General features: G+C 41.5%; 1 protein-coding gene across 7 annotated transcripts in view; it reads left to right on the plus strand.

Annotated features, from left to right (window-relative positions):
* Window positions 1–21351, plus strand: part of SEMA5B (semaphorin 5B) — a 280379-nt gene that overhangs the window by 168688 nt on the left and 90340 nt on the right. For all 7 annotated transcript variants that reach the window (XM_064451222.1, XM_064451217.1, XM_064451220.1 and 4 more), the window contains one exon: window positions 3535–3580. In XM_064451222.1, the coding sequence (XP_064307292.1) occupies window positions 3535–3580 (46 nt within the window). The remainder of the gene's footprint in view (window positions 1–3534; window positions 3581–21351) is intronic.

Consider the following 21351-nt stretch of genomic DNA (forward strand, 5'->3'; position numbering starts at 1 on the left):
CAGAGGTCTCAGTGTTCTTATATATTTCTTAATCCTTCCCTTTCAGCTGCTTTAAATTATAGTTCAGCAAGGTATTAAACAGACATAACTTCAAACACAAGCAGAAAAAAGGACACAAATGGGGCAATTCTAGGTACAATAAACCATGCCTGTCATTCAGAGACTTTGCTCATTCTTGGAATAAATTGCAGTTAAAATGCAATTCATAAAAATGACACTGTCTTATTCAGCATATCTTTCCCCTTGGCTTTTTACTCCCAGTATAGCTTTACAGAACAAGTATGGTTAAAAGAGTATGTTATTAATTAAGGATTAGTCCATCCTAGCTGGGCAGGTCAAATGGAGTCTGGAGGTGTCTCTGATAGCCTGATCTGCCTACTGGTGTTCATATTACTGCTGCTGACATGTGAGAGTGATCAAACAAAAAGAAATTGCCAGTGGCTGTGCAGACAACAGGTGAGGCAAACTGGTGAAAAATGTAGGGAAACCCTCCTGTCTGTAAAAAAGTCACAAGGTCAGACTTAGAGAGCTGAGGTTGGTATGAACCCTTTGGAAGATCATTACGCTGTTCACATTAGTACTACGTTCCTCCCTGGTTTAGGTCTCAGCCACCTGAGTGATCTCACTACTAATGCTTTGTCCAGGTGCTACATAGCCATCACTGAGAGGACAGAGACTGGCTTTATTGAAATGGACACTATTCCTGTCTACATCATTTTTGGCTGAGTGCAATGAAAATTGTGTTCTTTAGATATGTCTCTTCCATTAAAGATATTTTGGTTGAATTTGCTCTGCAGTGCTATCAGGGAAAAAACCCTAATATTAAAATTTATTACTCAGTTGAACTGTCCGGCTTTTTACTAGACTAAAACAAGGAGCTGAAATCTGCATTATAAGGCTTCCAAAATCAATGCATTTAAATAGCATGCTTAACAACAGGATAGCAACTTCAAGTCCCTAGTTATGAGAATTTCTCCTTAGGGTGTTGTAAGATTGGAGGCCGGTGACATGCCTAACTTCTCCAGGAGAAAGCTTATTCCTTGATTTCTCATGTCCTGGAATCGCATTAATATTTTGGTGAGAGTAGCATGTGTTTTTCTAAGGGAGCTAAGTCAGATCAGTCACCGGATGAGGATTTACCTCCATTTTGAAGTTTTAGCTGTATATAAGCTTAGTGCCTCTAGCCTGCTGCATGCACCTTCAGGACATAGTATTTAAGTCTGTAGCTGATGCTAAAGAGTTAATAACAAATTACTTGGGAAAGTATGCAGCCCTTTGAGACAGAGTAGGGTTTCAGACTGTACAAAAGAACTGCTGGAGGTACAGTGATAGGACTAGGAGAGAAGATGGAGATTTTGTGTATGTGTGTACTTCTCTGCGTACTTACAGGAGGTGTAGTAATTACTGATGTATTTTGTTCAGATATTGGTAATGGGTCTCATTCTTCTCTGGGTAACTGTTGTGGTTTAACCCCAGCTGGCAACTAAGCCCCTCACAGCTGCTTGCTCACTGCCCCACGGTGGGATGGGGGAGAGAATTGGAAGAGTAAAAAAGAGAAAACTCGTGTTGAGATAAAGCCAGTTTAATAGGCAAAGCAGAAGCCATGCATGCAAGCAAAGCAAAAGAAGGAGTTCACTCACTCCTTCCCATGGACAGGCGGGTGTTCAGCCACCTCCAGGAAAGCAGGGCTCCACCACGAGTAATGGTTACTTGGGAAGACAAAATGCCATCACTCTGAACATCCCCCACTTCCTTTTTCTTCCCCAGCTTTATACACTAATCATGATGTCATATGGTGTGGGGCATCCCTTGGGTCAGTTGGGGTCAGCTGTCGCAGCTGTGTCCCCTCCCAGCTCCTTGTGCACCCCCAGCTCCCTCACTGGTGGGGTGGGGTGAGAGGCAGAAAAGACCCTGACTCTCTGTAAGCACTGCTCAGCAATAATGAAAATCCCTGTATTATCCATAACAACGTTTTCAGCACAAATCCAAAACACAGCCCCATGCTAGCTACTATGAAGAAAATTAACTCTATCCCAGCCAAAACCAGCACAGTAACCAGTCCCAGTATAGAATAGGATGGTGCAAATCAGACCAAATCAGAGCTACAACAGCTGAAGATTCAGTACTAGGAGTCTGACCTCCTGAGATCCCCATCATCTTTGTTCCCATTCTTCTTTATTGACAGTCAGCAGCAGTAGAGACCTTTCAATTTATTCATAGAACTGGGAAAAAGTATACAGGCAACTGTGTGATTGTGACAAGTGAGGGATAACAGAAGAAGGAAAAATTGCTCAAGCCTTGTAGTGGTCATTGTGACCCAATATGAATTTATTGTATGTCAAAATTTGAATAACTTACTTTGGGCAGAGTGTGCTGCTGATTACAGACCCTAAACAAGGCTATTTAGAAGAGTCCTTAGGACCTTTTCATCACTATAGGAGCTTTCCAGTAACGTCTCTGACTTCACTGACCTAAAACTGGAACTTGCTTTTCTACTAGGGAGGGGAATGTCTGTGTACTGGCATTTCTAGAGCAGATGAAGCTATATCATCAAAGCTGTACTTTCTACTATTTAAATAGAGCTACCTCCAAAAACATAGCTCACCTGGTATAATATGTGTCTTCCCAGCAAGATTGTGGTGACAGGGATGTTGGAAAAGGATCAAAGCTCTTCAGACCTCCTGACAGATGGGCTGCAAAAATATGAAGTTAGACGTGGCCAAAACCCTCAAGCACACAATCAAGTCCGTATGGCTTAATATATCAGCTGATTCGTGGCAACTGCTTGTCTTAGCAAGCAAAAATGTGACATAAATCCTCTTAACTAAGCCTCATCCATAGATGTTTATGCAAATGTGTGTTCCCTCCTATTTGTGGTGGGATATGAATGTGGAGAAGGAGGGTTACAGGAGCTCAGCTTATGTGTGGTACCTCATGCTACAGTGACTTCTGTCAGGAATTCCCTTGCTTTGCCAGTGGATATGTGATGACAGGAGGATTGGGAGTATCTGCAGTCCCTAACTTGATTTCCCTGCTGGTTTTCTGTGCAGAGAGATTCTGCTGAGAAGTATCTGTCCTCTTCTTCTCCTTTTCCATGAAGTCCTGAATGGGAGCGTCCACAAGGATGGGCTTGGAGGGAGAATACTACAGGAGTCAGCTTTGCTCCAGCTGGCTTCTGTCCAACCCCAGTTTTCTCAGAATGCAGAGAAAAACATGAGCACAGCCCACACAGGATTTCAACCAGAGCCCTTTGAGGGTTTGGAAACAGTCCCTGTGTTGCTGGGATTTCATTGTGGTTCTTCATTACAACTTCTGGAATATTTTACTCCAGAGCTGCTCAGAACTTTGTTATGAGGTTCACTAAGACACTTACGAGCAAGCAGCATGTAACTTTTTGCATTCGGTGGAGAGGAGTCCAAGAAAACCTCATTGTCTGTAGAAATGTGGCCAAAAACTATGATATGCTTTTATACCTTCTCTCTTCCTTCTTTTGGTAGCCTAACGGTTTGTAATTTTTTCTGCTTGTTTATGCAGGAACTACCTCTTCAGACTTAGTCTACACAACATTTCTCTTATTCAGGTATGTTCATTTTTTATTCTCTTGTTTTATTTGGCTTTCTAATTAATGTTCTGTAATATTTGATGTACATTTTCTGAAAGCTCTATAGTGTAAATTTGCCCAGAGTGATGGAGCAGGGAGAAGACACAGTCAGAACCAGATGCTTATTCCCACTCCAAAAATAATGCTGCTTCTACACTTGCCCATTCGGACAGCTCTCTCTGCTCTTGATTCTTGAGTGTTCAGGTGGTAACAGGATCTGCCAAAAATATGGCATCTTAAGGAACAAAGCGTGTAGTGTGACTGACACAGGCTTAAACACAACAATCAATAGAAATCCTTGGCTTTCATCAGAGGACATGTCAGCAACATGTAGGAGAAGATTTTACTATTCTTGTTCATCCTTATTTTTAGCCATTGTTGGCCTTTGTGAACATGGATTGCTGAGGAGCTGTGTTTTGCTGAATGCATTACTAAAACCAGGATTGGACTTGCAAGCATTTAGAAGGAAAAATGGGTTGAAAAATATATGTTACCCATGGCAGGATGGAGGCAAAGCAGCTAAAGCTTGGAAGGGCTTGCAAATACCCAGCAGTACTAGGACTTTCCTTCCACTGCTCTGCATCTGGAATTGAAAGATGTGGCAAAAATTGTTAGTGAAAACCCCAACCGCTTATCTTTAAATAAATAAATAAATGCCTATGCTCTGGGATGTTTACCGTCTTCTCTGGTTGCTAGAAAACCAAAGATGTATTCAGCATTTTTCAGACAGACTAAAGGGCCTTCCTCTTGTACCTGACCAGGCAAAGAAGCTATTAGACTAATATTACCAGCTATTCCCATGTGCACAAGCCTTTTGCTGTTTAGTAGGAGTTACAAGTATAGACAGAGAGAAGAAAAAATGTTTAATGGTTATAAAATGCATTGAACCTTCCTTTAAAAGGAAAACAAAGTCCGGAGTTACCAATGACAACAATAAAGAGTTAGAGAAGCTGATACTCTCATTTGGCAGGAATTTCCCTTTGCAGAGCCATATTAGCATGGCTGGAAGGCTTCCAGCGAGCACACAGGAGAGGGAAGTATCTGTAGTTATGCGAGGTGTCATACCTTCTGCAATGCCTGTTATCACACTGCCTGACAGAGTCTCTTGTGCTTGTCAGACAAGGGATCCCCTTCCACGAAACCCAATTGTGAATTTCCGTTATACACTTCTGAAGCCAGGCTTGGCTTGGGCCCTTTTCAGTGCAGCGAGTTTCCTTTCCTACGCTGCAAAACATGGGAAGTCTCCTTCTATGGCACTGGAGGATGCTGTGGGATCTCCGGTTAACATAATGAGCTTAGTTTGCTCCTGCTTTCTGGGTGTATCCGGTCACTTTGCCAAGACTTTTTGCATGACAAAGAGAGCATGGAATTATGTTGACACACGTGTTGGGAATGATGGAAGCGATTGTTTCCCAATCTAATGGTTGCCTAAGTAGCTGCTTGGCTTGTCTCCATAAAGCACATGGTGTGGCTTAAAGGCACCCCTTTCTACCTTCCCTTCACTATGCATCATTTCAGAGATCAGACCAGAAAGTGAGACAAGAAATGCAAGGAATTTGCAGTTAGTTCTATAGGGGGTGAGAGTGCAGTTTAAGAAGTAATCACAATGCTGATTTGGGTTGTTTTGTATCTCCTCTGTGGATCTTCTCAGGACTGATTTGGGGATAGTTTTTCATCTTCAGATTGTGGTCTGATTTATTTCTGCTCATGGGATTTACTCTTCACGTTGCCAGTGGTGCTAAATCTGCTTCAAGGTGCAGGACTGTGTTGACAGATGTGTTCCTTTGCATTTGCACTTCCATGAGGTGAGGGCAAGAACATGAGGTGCACAGTCTACAGAGACAGCAGGATATGCTTGTTGTGGGCCAAAGCCTGGCAGCGTGAGGAATATACCTCTCCACAGCAGGGTCAGGTGAAGTTTAAAGCTGTTTTTCGCTGAGTGCTCTTGTGCAATCCCTAGGCTATATCCCTAGGCTGCACTGTCCCTGTAGGGAAAAGGTAAGGGCACATTTCAGCCCCACAGCTGTCATGGAAAGGAGAGGAGGCCAGGGTGTTCCTGTGAGAGAGGTGGCTCTTAATTGTCTTTTCAGCAAGGGTGGCAATGGCATTTCGTGGGAGCAATATCTCTATGGCCTCTGCTTGCTAGTAGAAAATGCAGTACTTTAGTCTTTCATTCTATAATGGGTAGAATTACCTAATGCATGTTTTCCTTGACAGTTATCTATTCTTTAACTAGAAAATGAATATTTTGATTGAGCAGGCCATAATGTTTTTCATCACAGCATTACTTTATTAATTGCTTTCAAATGGGAATAAATTATTCTTTTTCTGGATTATAATCCCCTTTATGAATATTGCATATCACAAACCCAGTGTTAACCAGGTTGTCCCTCTCTGATATTAGAAAGGTTTTAAACTCCCAGACTTTAAAAAAACTGTGCTCTTTCTTTCTACCTGTTGAATGACTGTGGATGACTTTCACTTAAGACCCGTGAAAAATCAATTAAAATAAGCAAGAGTTCTCCATCAACTTTAAGGATCATTTTATAAAACCATCATTCCTAAAAATATATTTTAGGAGTCTTCAGTTCAAGAAGCTAAAGTTATGGTATTACTCCTGAATCCGTGTTGGACTGCTGTTAGTATAAACCTAATTTTGTAATCTTCATAGCAAAGAACACACTGGATTATCAGGTAGCCACTCCACGTAGGCAGGATAGGAAGCTCTTGTCTTGGAATTGCAGTGGACTAGAAGACAAAATTTAGCATTATGTGGGCAAGTTACTCGATAAGAGCTGTGTAAAAAGACAGCATTACCCTATAGAGCAGTTGAGATTTCAGGGGAATGGATGAGGAGAGGTAGGTTTTAGGATATGTCAGCTGTTGGACCATATTATACTTTCATAAAGGGGTCATTTCTTTTCCTTTCTTAGCTCCTAGCTCTTTGTCTTGGATTCCTTCTCCAGAACTAGATGCTTTTGTCTCTGCCGCTCTACCATGTGCCAAGATTTGCTCCTGACTTTGAATTTTCTGTTGGTTCTGCTGAGGTTGTTTCTCCAAAACTGTAGCACTGAGATTTTACATGAGAACTAGTGAGTGGAGCAGAGCAGAAACTGGAGCAGAAACTGAAGCAGAACAGGCTTGTTTCCTGCCTCACAGAACAAAATGTCCCAACTTTTCTGAGATTCCCCTCCCCTTCCCACGTCTCTCTGTTTAATGTGTTTCAGAAATTCCATTCAGGACTCGAGAAACCTTTCATAAATGAGTTTTAGTTGCATGACAAACTTTGGTAGTGGCTAATTCTTTTTGGCTGAATATCAATATCTAGAAGGAAATTGGGCTAAGGTATTTTGGGGTTCACTTGTGATTTTTTTCTGCCTGTGTTTCGTGCCAAAATTGAGGCATGTTTTTAAGGAATTTCTGAAAATCAGCATCTTGAGATGCCCTAGATAGGGTATCCAAAAGCACCTGTTAATTTTGGAAACTTGAGCATGTAACATTCAAATTCTTTTAGCAGTCAAGAAACATAATTTTAAAATGGTTACTGTTCTTAATCTTTTAGCATATTTTTTTAAAAAAATCCCTGCAACATGTTTCATCTCCATCTTTAAATGGTCTTCTTGTATGCATTGTAAGCACTAAATATTAGACATTTTATAGAACACATTTTTAAGATTATGTAGTCTTGGAGCACCTGCTGTTTAATTTACGCATGGGTTTGAAACAAGGTTAGCTCCTAATCTGCAGCTTTCACAGTGAGGCCATATAAAAGTCCATTTCATACTGGAGTTTGTAATTAATAGAGTAGGTGGAAGGGTCATTTAAAAAACATAATCCTTTGAGCAAATTTTTCTAAAATGCACAATGCTGATTAGGACTTCTTAGCAAGGAATGCTATTCTGTGGTGTACATTAAAAGCAGGCTACTTGGCAGGCATTTAATAAATCCTAGTACAGTGCCTACCCTCTGTTCACCCTGATTTTACCTGGAACTTAGAGTTCTCAATAGAACTGAGTGGGAAATGATTTTTCCAACCTTTGTGAGACACCAAGATATTTTGCACTGAGATGAAAACAAGACTTTTTGGCATCTTTGTAAAATCTGAAAGAGAAGGAGATATACACGTGGTTACCTGGTATGCAAATATTTTGGGTCAAGTTATTTTCTGAAACATCAAGACAGAGGATTTGAATGAGCATTTCTCTCATCTCACGTGTTTGACCGTGTTTGTCTGGGGCATCTTTCTCCTTTCCTTTCCATTGTTTGTGACCAAAAATTTCCCTTTGGATCCAAGGTTCCCTTCTGGACTCTTGTCTGATAAGTTTAATAGAAACTGTTAGGATTTTGTAAAATGTTTTTATTTCTATTATTTTTTTTAATGGAAGATCTCCTGTGAAAATGTTCCTAACTAGCCCTGTGAAGTTTGTATGCTGACCAGTTTTGTTATATCGTCTTAATAGTATTTAAAATGCTTCAAGAGTATTTAAGTATTCCCTTTCTTAAAAATAAACTGTATTTTAACTGAATAGGAAAGAATAAATGTGTACACCTATTGCAAAACTATTTGGATGACATAGGTTATTTAATCCATTAAGAAAGACACAAAATTTTCACATTAAAATACACTTTAATTAACAATCTAGTAATATTTCCTGAGGACAAAATTTGAGTGAGGACTAAATTGGGAGACCTCATTGTGTTCTGCAGCTTCCTCACAAGGGGAGGAGGAGGGGCAGGCGCTGATCTCTTCTCTCTGGTGACCGACGACAGGACGCAAGGAAATGGCAGGAAGACGTGCCAGGGGAGGTGTAGGTTGGGTGTTAGGAAGAGGTTCTTCCCCCAGAGGGTGGTGGAGCACTGGAACGGGCTCCCCAGGGAGGCAGTCACGGCACCAAGTCCAGCGATATTCAAGAAGCACTTGGACACACCCTCAGACACATTGTGTGAATTTTGAGTTGTCCTGTGCTAGGACAGGAGTGGGACTTGATGATCCTTGTGGGTCCCTTCCAGCTCAGGACATTCTGTGATTCTAAGTTCTGAGACAGAGCATGTTAGTTCCCCAATAGTCATAACCCTGAATCTGGTGAGAATGCTTGTGGACTTACACACTGTCCAGTATCACCTGGGCTGCCAGAATCTAGATCTCTAATTACAGATCTACAATTACCCCACTGCAAAACACACGACCTTATCTGCTTTTTGAATTTTGCTCCAAATTTATAAATTGAGAGCACTTACATTCATGTGAGCACTTCAGAGAATGTTACCCGGTTACTAGGGCATAACTTGATGATCTTCTGAGTCCCACTGGAGGTGTAAGACTTAAACCCAAGCCTAAAGTTAGCAGTATGCTTAAGCAGCATCAGCTCTTAAGACTTGACACCAAGCTTATTGAAAGAATTTTTTTTTCTGTTGCTATTGTGAGGCTTTGGGATGGGTATTTTTTTCAAACCCAAAATAAGGATAAAACATTTCTGTATGGTCCTGTAGCAGATGAACTGCAGCTATGTATCCAGCGCATTTCCAGTAAGGATAGTTTTACCCCAGTTTTTCCTTTCTTGATCTAAGAAGCAGAAACATCCCTGCTACAGAGATGGGGCTCTTAAACTGAACAGCTGCTCCTGAAGACACACTTCCCATCCTGCTGGTCCCTGGAGGGATCTTTAACTCTATGGCAAACCAACAGTACCTATCAAAAAAGTATAGTTAATAATAATAAAACTTGCCTATTGGTCCTCACTGTGTCACACAGCAACAAATGGAACAGGTTTCATATTTTGCACTTTCAATCAAACCAAGCATTAAATGCATTATTTTCTACTTATTTAGGGCTCAGTAGTGCCACATTTAAATGTGCCATTGAGAAACATGCTCTGCAAGTATATGGAAGTGTGAGGAGAAGTGGCAGAGTTTAACTTGGTTTTTCTCTGTATAGCTGAATAAAATATGATTAATTAAATCAACAGGGAGCACTGAGTAATATAGTTTATAGCACAAATTGTCACTCAAGTAATCTTTCCTGCTAAAAATATTTCACTGGGAAATTTTAAGGATTCAGAATATGTGCACAAAACCCTGGTGCTCATCAGAAAGCTTAGAAATAATAGATAAATCTTACATCCCCAAGAGATGCTGGGTAGGCACCAGACAGGGCTTGAGGGCCCGAATTTGCACTGAGGGCAAGTTAATGTGCCTGGTTTTTCTGCCTGGTGTTTGCTCACGTGCGAAAAAGGCATATAGCACTCCTTTATGAAAAGTGCCGTGAATTTTTGTCAATAAAAAGAGATAAAGGTATTTTATTTCATATTTACTTGCAGAAACATCCTTGAGCCAGAGCTGTCCCCATTTTTCAAAATATCCATTCAAAAATCATGAGGAAGCCAGGCACTGATATGAGAGAGCAAACCCGTGGGTGCTCAGAAGTTGGCCCAACTTTGCTGAAGATACTTATTTATTCAGTCTATTTGGAGTATCAAGATTATTATCAATTTTAAAATCCAGTTTGAGAAGTAATTTTGGGAAAGAGTGAGAATACTTTGTGTATCTTTATGTACCACCGAGCTGCCAGACAGGAACTCCATTTTGAAGTGTTCAGGAATAAGCTTCACTTTCCAGAAGTCATTTTCTTAAAAGCAGTTTATTATTTGGGTTTTTCTGCAGATTCTCAGATACTTCTTTGAACTATATGGCACATATTTCTAGATAAAACATTTATTTCTTTATTTTCAGGCCAATGCAGTTCCCTCATTTAAAAACATAATCAAAACCTCTACTAGAGCAGATGCAGTCTTTAATATGTGGCTCATAGCTGAGTTATGATTGTCACATATTTTATCAGTATGCTACATTTTTTATTAACAGATTAACATATAAATCTCTTCATAAATCACCTTCCAAAGCTGCACCTAAAACCTCTCACTCTCAGCCTAGAGTTTAAAGCTATTCCATAATAAAGCTTATACTGGCTGAGCAAACTTTCTGGCAAATTCAGCTTTTTATTCTTATGGTTTCAGGTTCCTAAATAAAATCTACTCCCTGAATACACCCTTCCTTAAAATGACTGCTCAGGATCTAGTTCGCAGCTTTCACGTGCAAGTCTGCCTTCCCAGGATTTATCTAAGATAGACATTTCTACCTGGAAGGGGAGATGAGGGAAGAAAACAAGGCATGTCAGACTGGAGGTGACCATGTCTGAAGGCTACACTTCATCCTCCAAGGATGCACTTCTCCAGCTCCTCGCTGCAGGGAACTACTCGTTAATAGGCTCCAGAATATGCTGTTGGGAACCAACCTTGTGCTGATGACACCCATCAGCTGAAATTCAGAGAGCAGAGAAAGCAAATCTCTTCTCACACTCCCTAGTGTTGAGCGACTTCTGAACACAACATCCCCTCTGTCTGAGAGAACTCAACTCAGGAGTCCATTTATAGCCAGCAAAGCTTTTAAGCCCAGGTTTAGCTTCAAATAAATGCCTGTTTTCCTCTGAGAATTGTCCAGGTTAAGAACATGCTGCATGCTCTACCGAGTGAGAATACATTTCAATATGTGCATTCATAGATTTGCTAAACTGGCTCAGGGTGCACTGCCTAGCTGTAATCAGCATAATTGCCCTCTAAAGTGAGTATTTAGGCATGGTCTTAGAAGTTCTGATATATATATTTGCGTATCTATTTTTATTTATACATATGTATGTACACACACAGAGGAGGATCATGTACATAGGGTCGTATAGGATGTATAGGAGGTTCAGGAGCTGTACCTTTTTGGATTCATATTGGCATTAAGCAGGGCAGCCTTCTTGGAGTCAGTGAAGGCCATGGAGCTGATCTACATCTGGAGGGGAATTACCCCGTTACGCTCACCCGGTGAAGTGAGGTTTGTGTGATGACTGTCAGCCATGGATTGCCAGCCCTCTCTCCTGGGTAATTTGTTAGTTGTCATTCCCTCCTTCCCTGCTTCATCTCACCTAAAAGCCAAAATTACTACAGGGGTTTTGGTCTTTGTCAGCAAACATTATGAGCAGGATTCAGAAACTGAGAATTTAATTAGCTGCTGAAGTCACTTACTGATAACAGTACCATATTGGGCTCTTTATTTGATAAAACTCTGTCAGGCATTTTATGTGTTGGGAATGAAGACTAATGTTCTTATTCCTTGCAACTTACAGTCGGAACCATTAAACATTCTTTAGAAAGAAGGGAAAAAATAAAAATGAAAAAAAAAAATCCCTTGGACTTCTCATTTCTTGTCACCAATGTTGCTTCTGTTTCTTTGCAAAATGTATTTTGGTTGGCCTATTTACCCCTTTTTCTCTGTGGGCTGCTTCCCACTCCACCAGCTCCAGGAGGCTCGGCGGGGTCTGCATGTACTTATGCCCTGGCTGTCCCCTGCCCTGACACATGCATTCATCTGCGGCTGCTGTCAACAAATCCAGCTCTGCAGATGTTCCTGAGAGGCAAATCAGCTTCTTATTGTAGGCTGCACCTTAGCTAAACTGGCATTTATATAAACTGAGATTTATATAAAAACATGCTGCTTTTTATTATTATTACTTTAGGGATGTGGGATAATTTTAGAGATGGGAGAAGTTTATTCTTGAGCTGCAAATGCTTGCTTACCCCAAAGCACAGAAAGCATTTCCTATTTGCTCCTGTCCCAATTAGGGTTCTCTGATGCGATCGTTAGTGGAGGCTCTAACGCAGGATGGGTTTAATTCAGCACCTTTGCTAAGAGTGGTCGATGTGGCAACAGCGACCTATTGAGTTTCACTCGAAGAGCACGGGGTTCATGCAGTCAGTTCCTGCTTCATGCTCTCCTGGAGAGGAGGTGATACCTCCTGCAGTCTCTCTGCTGTTAGCAAGCCCAGGTTTGTGCAGGTGGTGAGCTGCTGATCGGTGGAGCCTGGGGAGAGGTCCTGGCACCCTGCTGCAGCTGGTGCTGTGGTTTGCCGCTTCTCAGGGCTGTGCACACAGTGAAGTGCTTTTCCTACCTGGGACCCGGTGCCCTGACCCGTCCCTGGCGTGGGATCTGAGCGGCACATGCTGGGAAGTCAGAAGTAAGAGAAGTCCTTAAAAACACAAAGGACTACATCTTACAAGACAAACAACGAGTTTCTGGGCCAATTACTGGAAAAAAAAAAGCAGCAGGTTTTTTTTTTAAGATGGAGAATATAGAGAAATAACTACATTTTACTCTTAAAGCAGAGCTTAAGAGATCTAAACAACTCACATCCCTAGCACTGGCTGTCTGCACAGGATTAAGTTTGACCCTGATAGCATCCACTCATTTATAATGAGAGCATTAAAAAAATATCACCGTTTATTGATTTGCACCTCTCTAAAAGGGCCCATGAATGACCTTACATGTTTCCTTTAAAACCAACTATTGAGCTCCTAGAAAAAAAGTATTTTATAAGTAAATACATTTCATGTCAGTGTGTGCATTTTTTCCCTAGATAAATAATCCTACTTTTCTCTGCTAGTAATAGTTTAGCTGATGTGTGTTTTACAGCTTCTTTTAAACACAACAGTTCTGAATGACTAATACGAGGGGATTATTGGAGCCTAGAGCTGCACAGCAGAGTCACTAATGCACAGCTGTTACCAGAGACCCAGAGCTGGGGAGCAGAGACAGGAACAGTTTGCTCATTGCTCCCACAGGACATTGATCCTGTCACAGCACGGCAGGCGCAGCTTCCCCGAATCCTTCGAGTGCCTCAAAGAACTTTGGCGTCCAAGGTTTCACCTACCTTCCCCAGGCTGAACTCAAAGGAAAGCACAACCCACGTGCTAAGAGGAGAGGCGAGTAAACAGGCACAAACTTGACTATGCCTATGGTGTCTCCAGCCACCTTGACTGGTGAAAGATAGGAACTTTTCAGGCTCAGAAGCCTTCAGGGCTGCAGGACGAGTAGCAAACCTCCAGCTAAACAATATCAGGCAACATCTGCTGTGAGTTGCCTGCTAGTGGGTGGGCAATGGGAGAGGAAGGTTGGGTTTTACTACTGGAGGAGGGTGAGGGATGGGGTATAAATGTGGGGTAGCTTGAACAGTCAATAGGAACAATGATCCTACAGGTATTCCACTGTCACTGAAATGCTCCTTTCACCTAAAGGTTACTACTCCATGGTTATAGCTATATCTGATACATTTTTATCAGTAACATGAGTGAGTAGAGACTGAGCTATTCTGAGGGTGGAGAGTCAATGGAAGGAGATACATAGAAAAATCACATATTTCTCTCCATTGTCTATAAGCAGAGTTTGGATGGCATGGACTAGCTGCCTCACTTGTAGACAGCTGTGGGGAGGTAAGGTGGTTTCCAGCCATCTCTAGTCTGTGCTTTCCTTTCTCCACATGTGAAGCTGAGATGATAGTTGTCCTCTTGAAGTGCTTTGAAATATGTGGCCTTCTGTTTAAGACTGAACTATTATGTGCGATAATATGCGCTTGTGGATAGAGGGAATTTGCCTTAATCAGAAGTCCGCAAAGTTGTTATGTGCTGATTCATAGTACATGTAACATTAAGCAGTTGTTTTCACCTCTGCTTTCTAGGTAAGCAATTATGCAACTTCAGCATGTCCACATGTTTAAAATGGACCCCTTTTTCACTACATTTTTCTAATGTTCTTAAATGAAAAGCTTTTAATGTAAAAATAGAGTAGTTGGGATCTGGTAGGGGAAAAATCCAATAAAAATGTATCCCTTCAGATAAAAATACTTAAAATATAAATAATTGTGTAAATTTGTTTAAAAAGAGAACAGCTTGGAAAGAATTTGGGGGGAGGGTTTTCATTGGAAACACTTTTGTGTGGATCAAATTCCATACATTAATTATTAATCAATCACTTCAGACAGGAGACAAAGCATGGTTTTGAGCTTTTTTGAAATAGAGGGGTTTACTTCCTTATAAGTAAAGAAAAAGGAATAACAGGGCTGCAGCCATTTGAATAGGCTGCAAGGTTGTTCAAAGAGAAGTGATTTAAGCTTTATTAAGAATGACAAAAAAGTTCTTAAGTTAGCCTGGGACTGTTGAGAGACAAACTGCAGTTGCCTAAGAGGAGAGGATTTTGATGCATGGGGCAGAAAGGAATGATCAATGGTTCATAAATATAATAGCGGTAAACACAGTGACAGAAGAAAAAAAATGTATGTGGCTAATATAATTGTTACAAATTTAGTAGCTTTTGCTGTGAGATCAGTTACTGAGGATTTAAGAACAAGGCAGGAAAAAGAAAAAGATTCTTTTTACAATACAAGATAAATGTGAAAACCACCAAAAGGGCGTTAAGACAGAAGAAGCACAAAGAAGTATGCTGCATTAATGCTGTTGGAGAATCATTTTGTATCCCCTCATCTTAATTAGAAGGCATATTCTTAAAACTCATTTGTAGAATCTTTAACCTTGGTAGAGGTCAAATGCAAACAGGCTGGAGGGAAGGTGAGGGAAGAGACAGGTGGCAGGGGGAATGTAAGGGCAGGACTCAAACTGAAGGAAATTGGAAAATAAATCCCAGGTTGGCAGGAGAGTGCAGACTGGAAAACAGAACAGAGGAGCTGGGCGGAAGGAATAAAAGACACTGCATCAGAGTCTTCTTTGCAGGAGAAAGAGCAAATAAATTCCTTGTTGAGATGAAGCTTGGCAGAGCTCACTATGGCATCAGGTGCTGACGTCTGGTGTTGGAAGAGAGGAGGCAGAAGCAAGGCAAACTGTGACAGACCAAGCAGGGAGTCTGAAGGCATCTGTTTCCCAGCCTTAGGAGGAAGCTAGGTGGGCTGATGCTATGCGCAGCGGTGGGGCTCTTCCCACTTACAGCGGCAGCAGGCAGGGCCTGCATCCACCTGGGCTGGGCAGTGAGGGGACAGCAGGGGTTAGAAGCACTTGAACTTTTGGTGGTGGCACAGGAGAGGGGCAGAGAGCCATCTCCTCTAATGTTGCAGTCCGGTTTTGATTTAAACTGTTGTGTACTTCCATTTTGCAGCAATAAGCGTATGGCTTGAGAAATGTTTTTTGGATTCTTGGTAAATCAATGCCATCACTTTTTTCCCAAACCAACTCCTTGCTGTTGCTCTGAGGCAAGTATTTGATTTTTTGTTGATCAAGTGCTGAACTCAACCACTGCATGCATTGCTGGTGATGTGATGGTATTTGAAATGTGATGATTTTGGTGTAAAGAAATGGAGAGATTCAGCTCCTTTCTGACTTGTCATTTCCCCACTGACCATTGAAAGTGTTGCTGCATCTGTAGATAACTGTAGCCTGCTCAAAGCCTTCCAGTGTATTTAGGATTGGATGGATGTTGGCTTCACACTTAATTGGAAATGCTGGGGAGAGGAGTTGGGGGCACTGTATGGGGAATTCAACGCTGTTGGTTCCTCACTTTCTCTGTATTTAAGTGTTCTCTGTATTTAAGTGCTCCATCCTTGCTGATGGAGCACAGATGGTCTTAAATTAAGGAAAAAACATGCCAGAACTGCAGGCTAGGCTCAGACTGGGGAGTTAAGCTTGACATGAAATAAGCAGAAGGCTGTAATTAGCTTATCAAGAGCATTAGGCACCTGGCAGAGGAAAGCAGATACGTAATGCACAAGGTAACTATAGAACAATTAAAAAAACCCAAAATCTGTTTTCTGAAACATGGGGCACTTTTCATTGCTAACTTCTTCTTCCAGCCCAGCCTGGTACTGTCTGAAAAGTCCTACTTGCTCTTGGTTATTAGTGATTTATCAGAAGTGACATTTTCTGACAGTTTGTGATGCTGAGCACCAAGCCCCATAGAAGCCAGAGGGTCTAAAGGTCAAAATCTAGGTGTGTTGCCAAAAACTTCCCTGGGAAGCTTGCACCACACTTGCCTGTGCACCATGTGTATTCCCTGATTGCAAGTATCAGTCATCTCACTGCTCCTTGTTCTTTCTGCCTGTTTTTTGCAACTACATGTTGTCTTTCACCTTAACCCTAGGATTCAGGCTCACTGGGGCAAGGATTGCCATTTAGTTTTAAGCAGAAATGCCTAGCAGGGTGCAGCTGAGTATTTCATGTGCTTCCACAGTACATGTCAAAATCCTGGTGTCTAGGAAAGTACAAAGACTTCTTTATAGCTGAGGATTTAGAAATTTTTGCCCATATTCTTGGAGCTCAAAAGTATTACTTTAAAATAGGGAAGAGCAGGAGGGAGAGTCTGGTTTCACTTAAGTTCCCATGGTACAAGCAGGCTTAGGTGGGATCTCTGTTTTCAGCCTGCCTTGCAAAAATTTCCCAGTCTCTCTGGCTCGCACAAAACTGGCTTTGGCTAATTAAAGTAATCTCAAAGCTTTCATTTGGTCTCAATAATGAATCTTTAGCTTTAATTAAAGATTTCCAGTGCTGTTTTTCCCTTTTGGTTTTACTACACCAAGCTTAAGTTTGCAACCAGAAAAGAATGTTGATAGGATAAATTGAGTCGCATGCACATTTATTTGTTTAATTGTGCACTGCCCCCTTTTTTCAAGCCAAGACAGGACTTAAACCATGTTCAACCTCTTATGCAATTTTAATGAGAATATACTGCAGTGTTTGTCCTCGGAAACAGTATTAGCCCCCCCCCAAATGCAATAGATATGATTTCCCCAAAGAAAAACAGGAGGCACAGAACAGTGAAAGAGTCATCTTGAGTTCTTCATTAGTCTCTTTAATACTGCAGGATGTGCTGATTTTGATTCCTGAATCTCAGCCTAATTGTTTGGAGAGTCAGATCCAAATTGGGCATTTCCTCAAACTTATTTTAGCTGCTTCTCAGAGCAAACAAATAAATGCTGAACAAGTATATTCAATGGTGTAACCTGGAGAGGAATAAAGAATGCAAGACTTCTCCGCTTTAGAAAGCTGATAATACACAGAGGTTTCACGTGTGCTTCAGTGATTACATTTTCAGTTTGAAGCATATATGGGAAGATTGCTTTTCATAGCTGAACTCTTGATGTGGGTGCACAAAAATGCACTCAGTTGACTGTGCAGGATTTGTCCAGTCTGTCTCAGAAGCAGGGGGGGAGGCAAGGGAGAATCCTTAACATCGCTACATAGCAGTGAGCTTCAAAGAGGCACAATGGCAAGGAAACCCAGAGCAGAAAGATGAAGGAGAATAAAATTGCCTTGCTTGATGCAGAAATACAAAGGAGAGTATAGCCATGGTAAATTGATTTTGTACTGAATATGGGCTGGTCCATTGGAAGGGTTTTTGAACCTCCTACTCCAGAAATCATTGTGCAAAATAGTAAGAGGAGGCTGCTTAGAAGTCTTGTCACATCCATCAGTGGAGCCCACAAAGAGGAAGGAGGGATTTTGTTCTGAATGGTAACTCTGCCAAAGAACATAAAGGGGTGGAGATGGACATCTTTTGGCGGCAGAGGGGCCTTGAAGGAAGAATTGCCTCCACTTTATCAAGGGTGGCCATTGCTGGGACTCTGTTCATTGGCTCGCTTCTTAGAAATAGCTTGTTGTACCTTGTTTGTAGCAACTGAAGGGAAAAGAAACCCCAAAACCAACCCCCCCTGTTCTTTACAGAATAAACAATGCTGGTGGTGTGAGAAATAGTGCCATGTGGTACCCACCTGGCCAGTGTCAGCTGCACCTGCATGGGCATTGGCTGTGCTTATATTCCCGACCAGTGCTTGACTGCAGTGGACTTCAATCATTTTTGACTGAGTGTGTTTTAACATCTTTATTTAGTTATTGTATTGATTTATCATATAGTCTTATTTCTCTGTAATCTCCAGAACATTTAGTAAATGACTGTTGTCATAAGCTATAAACTGAATGTGACATGGCAAGAAACCAAATTCCACTGTGGCTGTTAATTACCCAGTATGTTAAAAGTCTTGTCTCAGTTTCTATATGCTTTTGATCTTCAGTAATAGGAAACACTGTAAGTCATCCTTCCTTAATGTCCCCTTTGCTGTTCTCCAGTTCTGGATGTTGTCACTCATTCTAAACTGGCTACAGGTGAGACCTTTAAGGTCTTTTTTTAGTAGCATGCAAAATGTCCCAGTTAACTAAGAGTATAAATTTGCATTTGGCCCTGTCCGTGTTTTTGCATGCTTAAAAGTGATAGAAATATCCAATGGATTAAGTTGTTTTCAAAAAAAATATAAGGGTTCCTATATAGTACTTGCAAGTACATCTTTGTAGTGTTAAGTACTTTCAAGAAAATTGAAGTAGGTCATCAGCAGAATGAAATCGTTGTCATAGACTGACATTTTTCTTTACATAGAAGGATAAAAATACAAACACTAGATAGTGGAAACAGAAATCCAGTGCCATCTTCATCTCCCTTCTTCAGAGCCATATCTTTCTTCCAAAGTAACATGTTGGCATGTTCATCTAACATTGCTGCATAAATATGTAGCTGTCAGTCTGAGTTCAGCATATAGCCACAGCAGAGCATGTACTTCTTCTTTCTCTGCCCTTGTGGACAGCACTGCAATCCAATCTGTTGCTAAAACCTGTAATCTGGCCATCATTCCTGACTTCCACAAGCCCTTCTGTTCAGGTGTAGCATCACATCCATAGCTCCTTGTATTGCTGGATTACCAGTGTCTTTGCACCCTTCCACTGATTCACCTCTCTTTGGGGGTATCCTTGTTGCATTGCATTTGTGCTGGTATTAATTTTAGGGGTCTTTCACAGACCTGCGTATCGCTTCCCATAAGAGGCTAACCCCACTTTGAATGAGCCCATGAAGCCAGTATCTCTCTCCCCCTTGGTTAATGTGCCTCCTCCTCTTGCTTCCTCCCATGTGTCCTCTTTGTGTCTCCGAAGAATCCCATCCTTAGTATACTAAAACTCTTCTGCTTACCAGACCTTCATGATGAGTTAGGCAGCTGGTGAGCTGAGACCTTCTCCTGTTGTGCTGTTATGCTCCATGGTCTCTGTGCTCTGCTGTCCACTGCCACCTGACGTCTCGCATATTATTATGCTTTGCTTATAATGCATTTTGGCAAGGCTATACCTACACAGGCTTGCACAGGGAGTCCTGAGCTACGATGGAGGCTCATGGGTCCTACAAAAACTACAAATCTGGATGAAAAAGAAAGTTCCATTACATTAAAAATCTTAAATTCTCTGCTGTGTGGAATTCAGCATTGAGTTACAAATGTGTTACACCAGGGTTACTGAAAATATGCTTAAAGCACTGGCAAGTCAATCTGCTTGCTTCAGATATGAGTTTTAATTTGACAGTACCTCCTCAAGGTTGAGCTGGCTGCTCCATTATAAGCTGTCCTTTGTTCACCAAAATTCCCAAAGAGCTGAAAAGTACAGGTTGTAGCCTGGATGTGACTATTTATATTTATTGTTTATCTTAGAAAACACTCTTCTAGTTTTAGTACTTGTTATCAAATGTTCTTTACTAAAGCTTTAGACAATTGTCTTTAATAATAAAACCTTGTACTTGTACAGTACTTTCCATTTGGGTACACTTAGAAACCATGATCTGTTAAGCCTCACACAACGCTTCTTTCAGATAAGGAAATGCATGGTCTGGAGTTGTAAAATCCTACCTGACACTGCAGAGAGGGGCGAGTCTCTGGTTTACAGACTGTATGCTGTTTAATGGAATCTTCTGTAGGACAAATGGAAGTTGAAGGCACCAAAACTCAAATTTGTTTTTCTACTTTAGACTGTGGCCTTGCCTGAAGATGTCAGAAAGAAGAGGACAGGATGCATGGCATCTTGCCCGTTGTTCTTTCTAAACCTGCTCCCTCTGTGCGCTACCGATGCACTGGATGCATTTTGTGATACTAGCAAAAAATGCTATCAAAGAACTTGTTTTGTGCTAGACGGGAAAGTTTTTAGTCCTCAAGAGAGCAAAGTTCAGTGCTCATCTGTGCCTCTGACATGCTCAGTGGCTTTTCCTAGTCGGTTGACCTCTCTGTGCTTCTGGTTTTCCTTTCCTCCCATGTGCCTGTGTTGTCTGCTTAGCTTGTAAGTGCTCTCAGGCAGAAATTCTCTCCCACAGCATGTTTGTATATTGCCTAGAAATATGGGGTCACAGTCTCAGTTTGTGCCACTACGTGCTCCTGGCATACAAGTAAATAACAAGGGAATTTGAAGCTGTGAAAGGGAAAAAATCAGTAGCATTGACCGTCCAAGAAGAACTCAAAGCAGCTGAAAACTTTCCCTCAAAAAGGAGCTGGTAACATTTGCAGTTCAAAACAGGTTGTATCTGTAGGCACGGACACACAACAGAGGTACAGGAGCTTTCTGCTTGCTGCGGAGCTGTGTTACTGGGATGTGCAGGAGGAAGACTGTGAACGATTTAAACAAGTATTTCACCTTGCATCTGAGATAAGACAGAATGATGAACAGAGTGGGTTACCATGACTCAGCTGATCTACAGTAGCTCATTGGGCTGGGATAACTTGATCAGAAAAAGTAGAGCTCCCATACCTGGAGGCTGAGGCCCTGTTCTGCCAGGTGTTACAGTGATGCTCCATCTATGCATACAGTCTGAAAACATAAGGCGGGAGGACAGACTCTACTCTAAATCAGTGAGGCTTAAGAATGAAACCAGCAAAGAGAACATAATCAGACCTCCTGGAAACTCTCCTCCCTGACTAGTGGGTGCAGATGTATACCATTTACATAATTTTTGTAAAACAGGTGAGCCAGGGCAGAGGAACTTCCTGCAGACTATTGCATTTCTCTTTGTAAGGATGTGATAAGAGTCCATGGGATAGAGGAACATGAATATCCAAAGGTGGTATTATTTGGAGCTGA

Source organism: Phalacrocorax carbo, chromosome 5 (genome assembly GCF_963921805.1).
Source record: "Phalacrocorax carbo chromosome 5, bPhaCar2.1, whole genome shotgun sequence".
Lineage (NCBI taxonomy): Eukaryota > Metazoa > Chordata > Aves > Suliformes > Phalacrocoracidae > Phalacrocorax > Phalacrocorax carbo.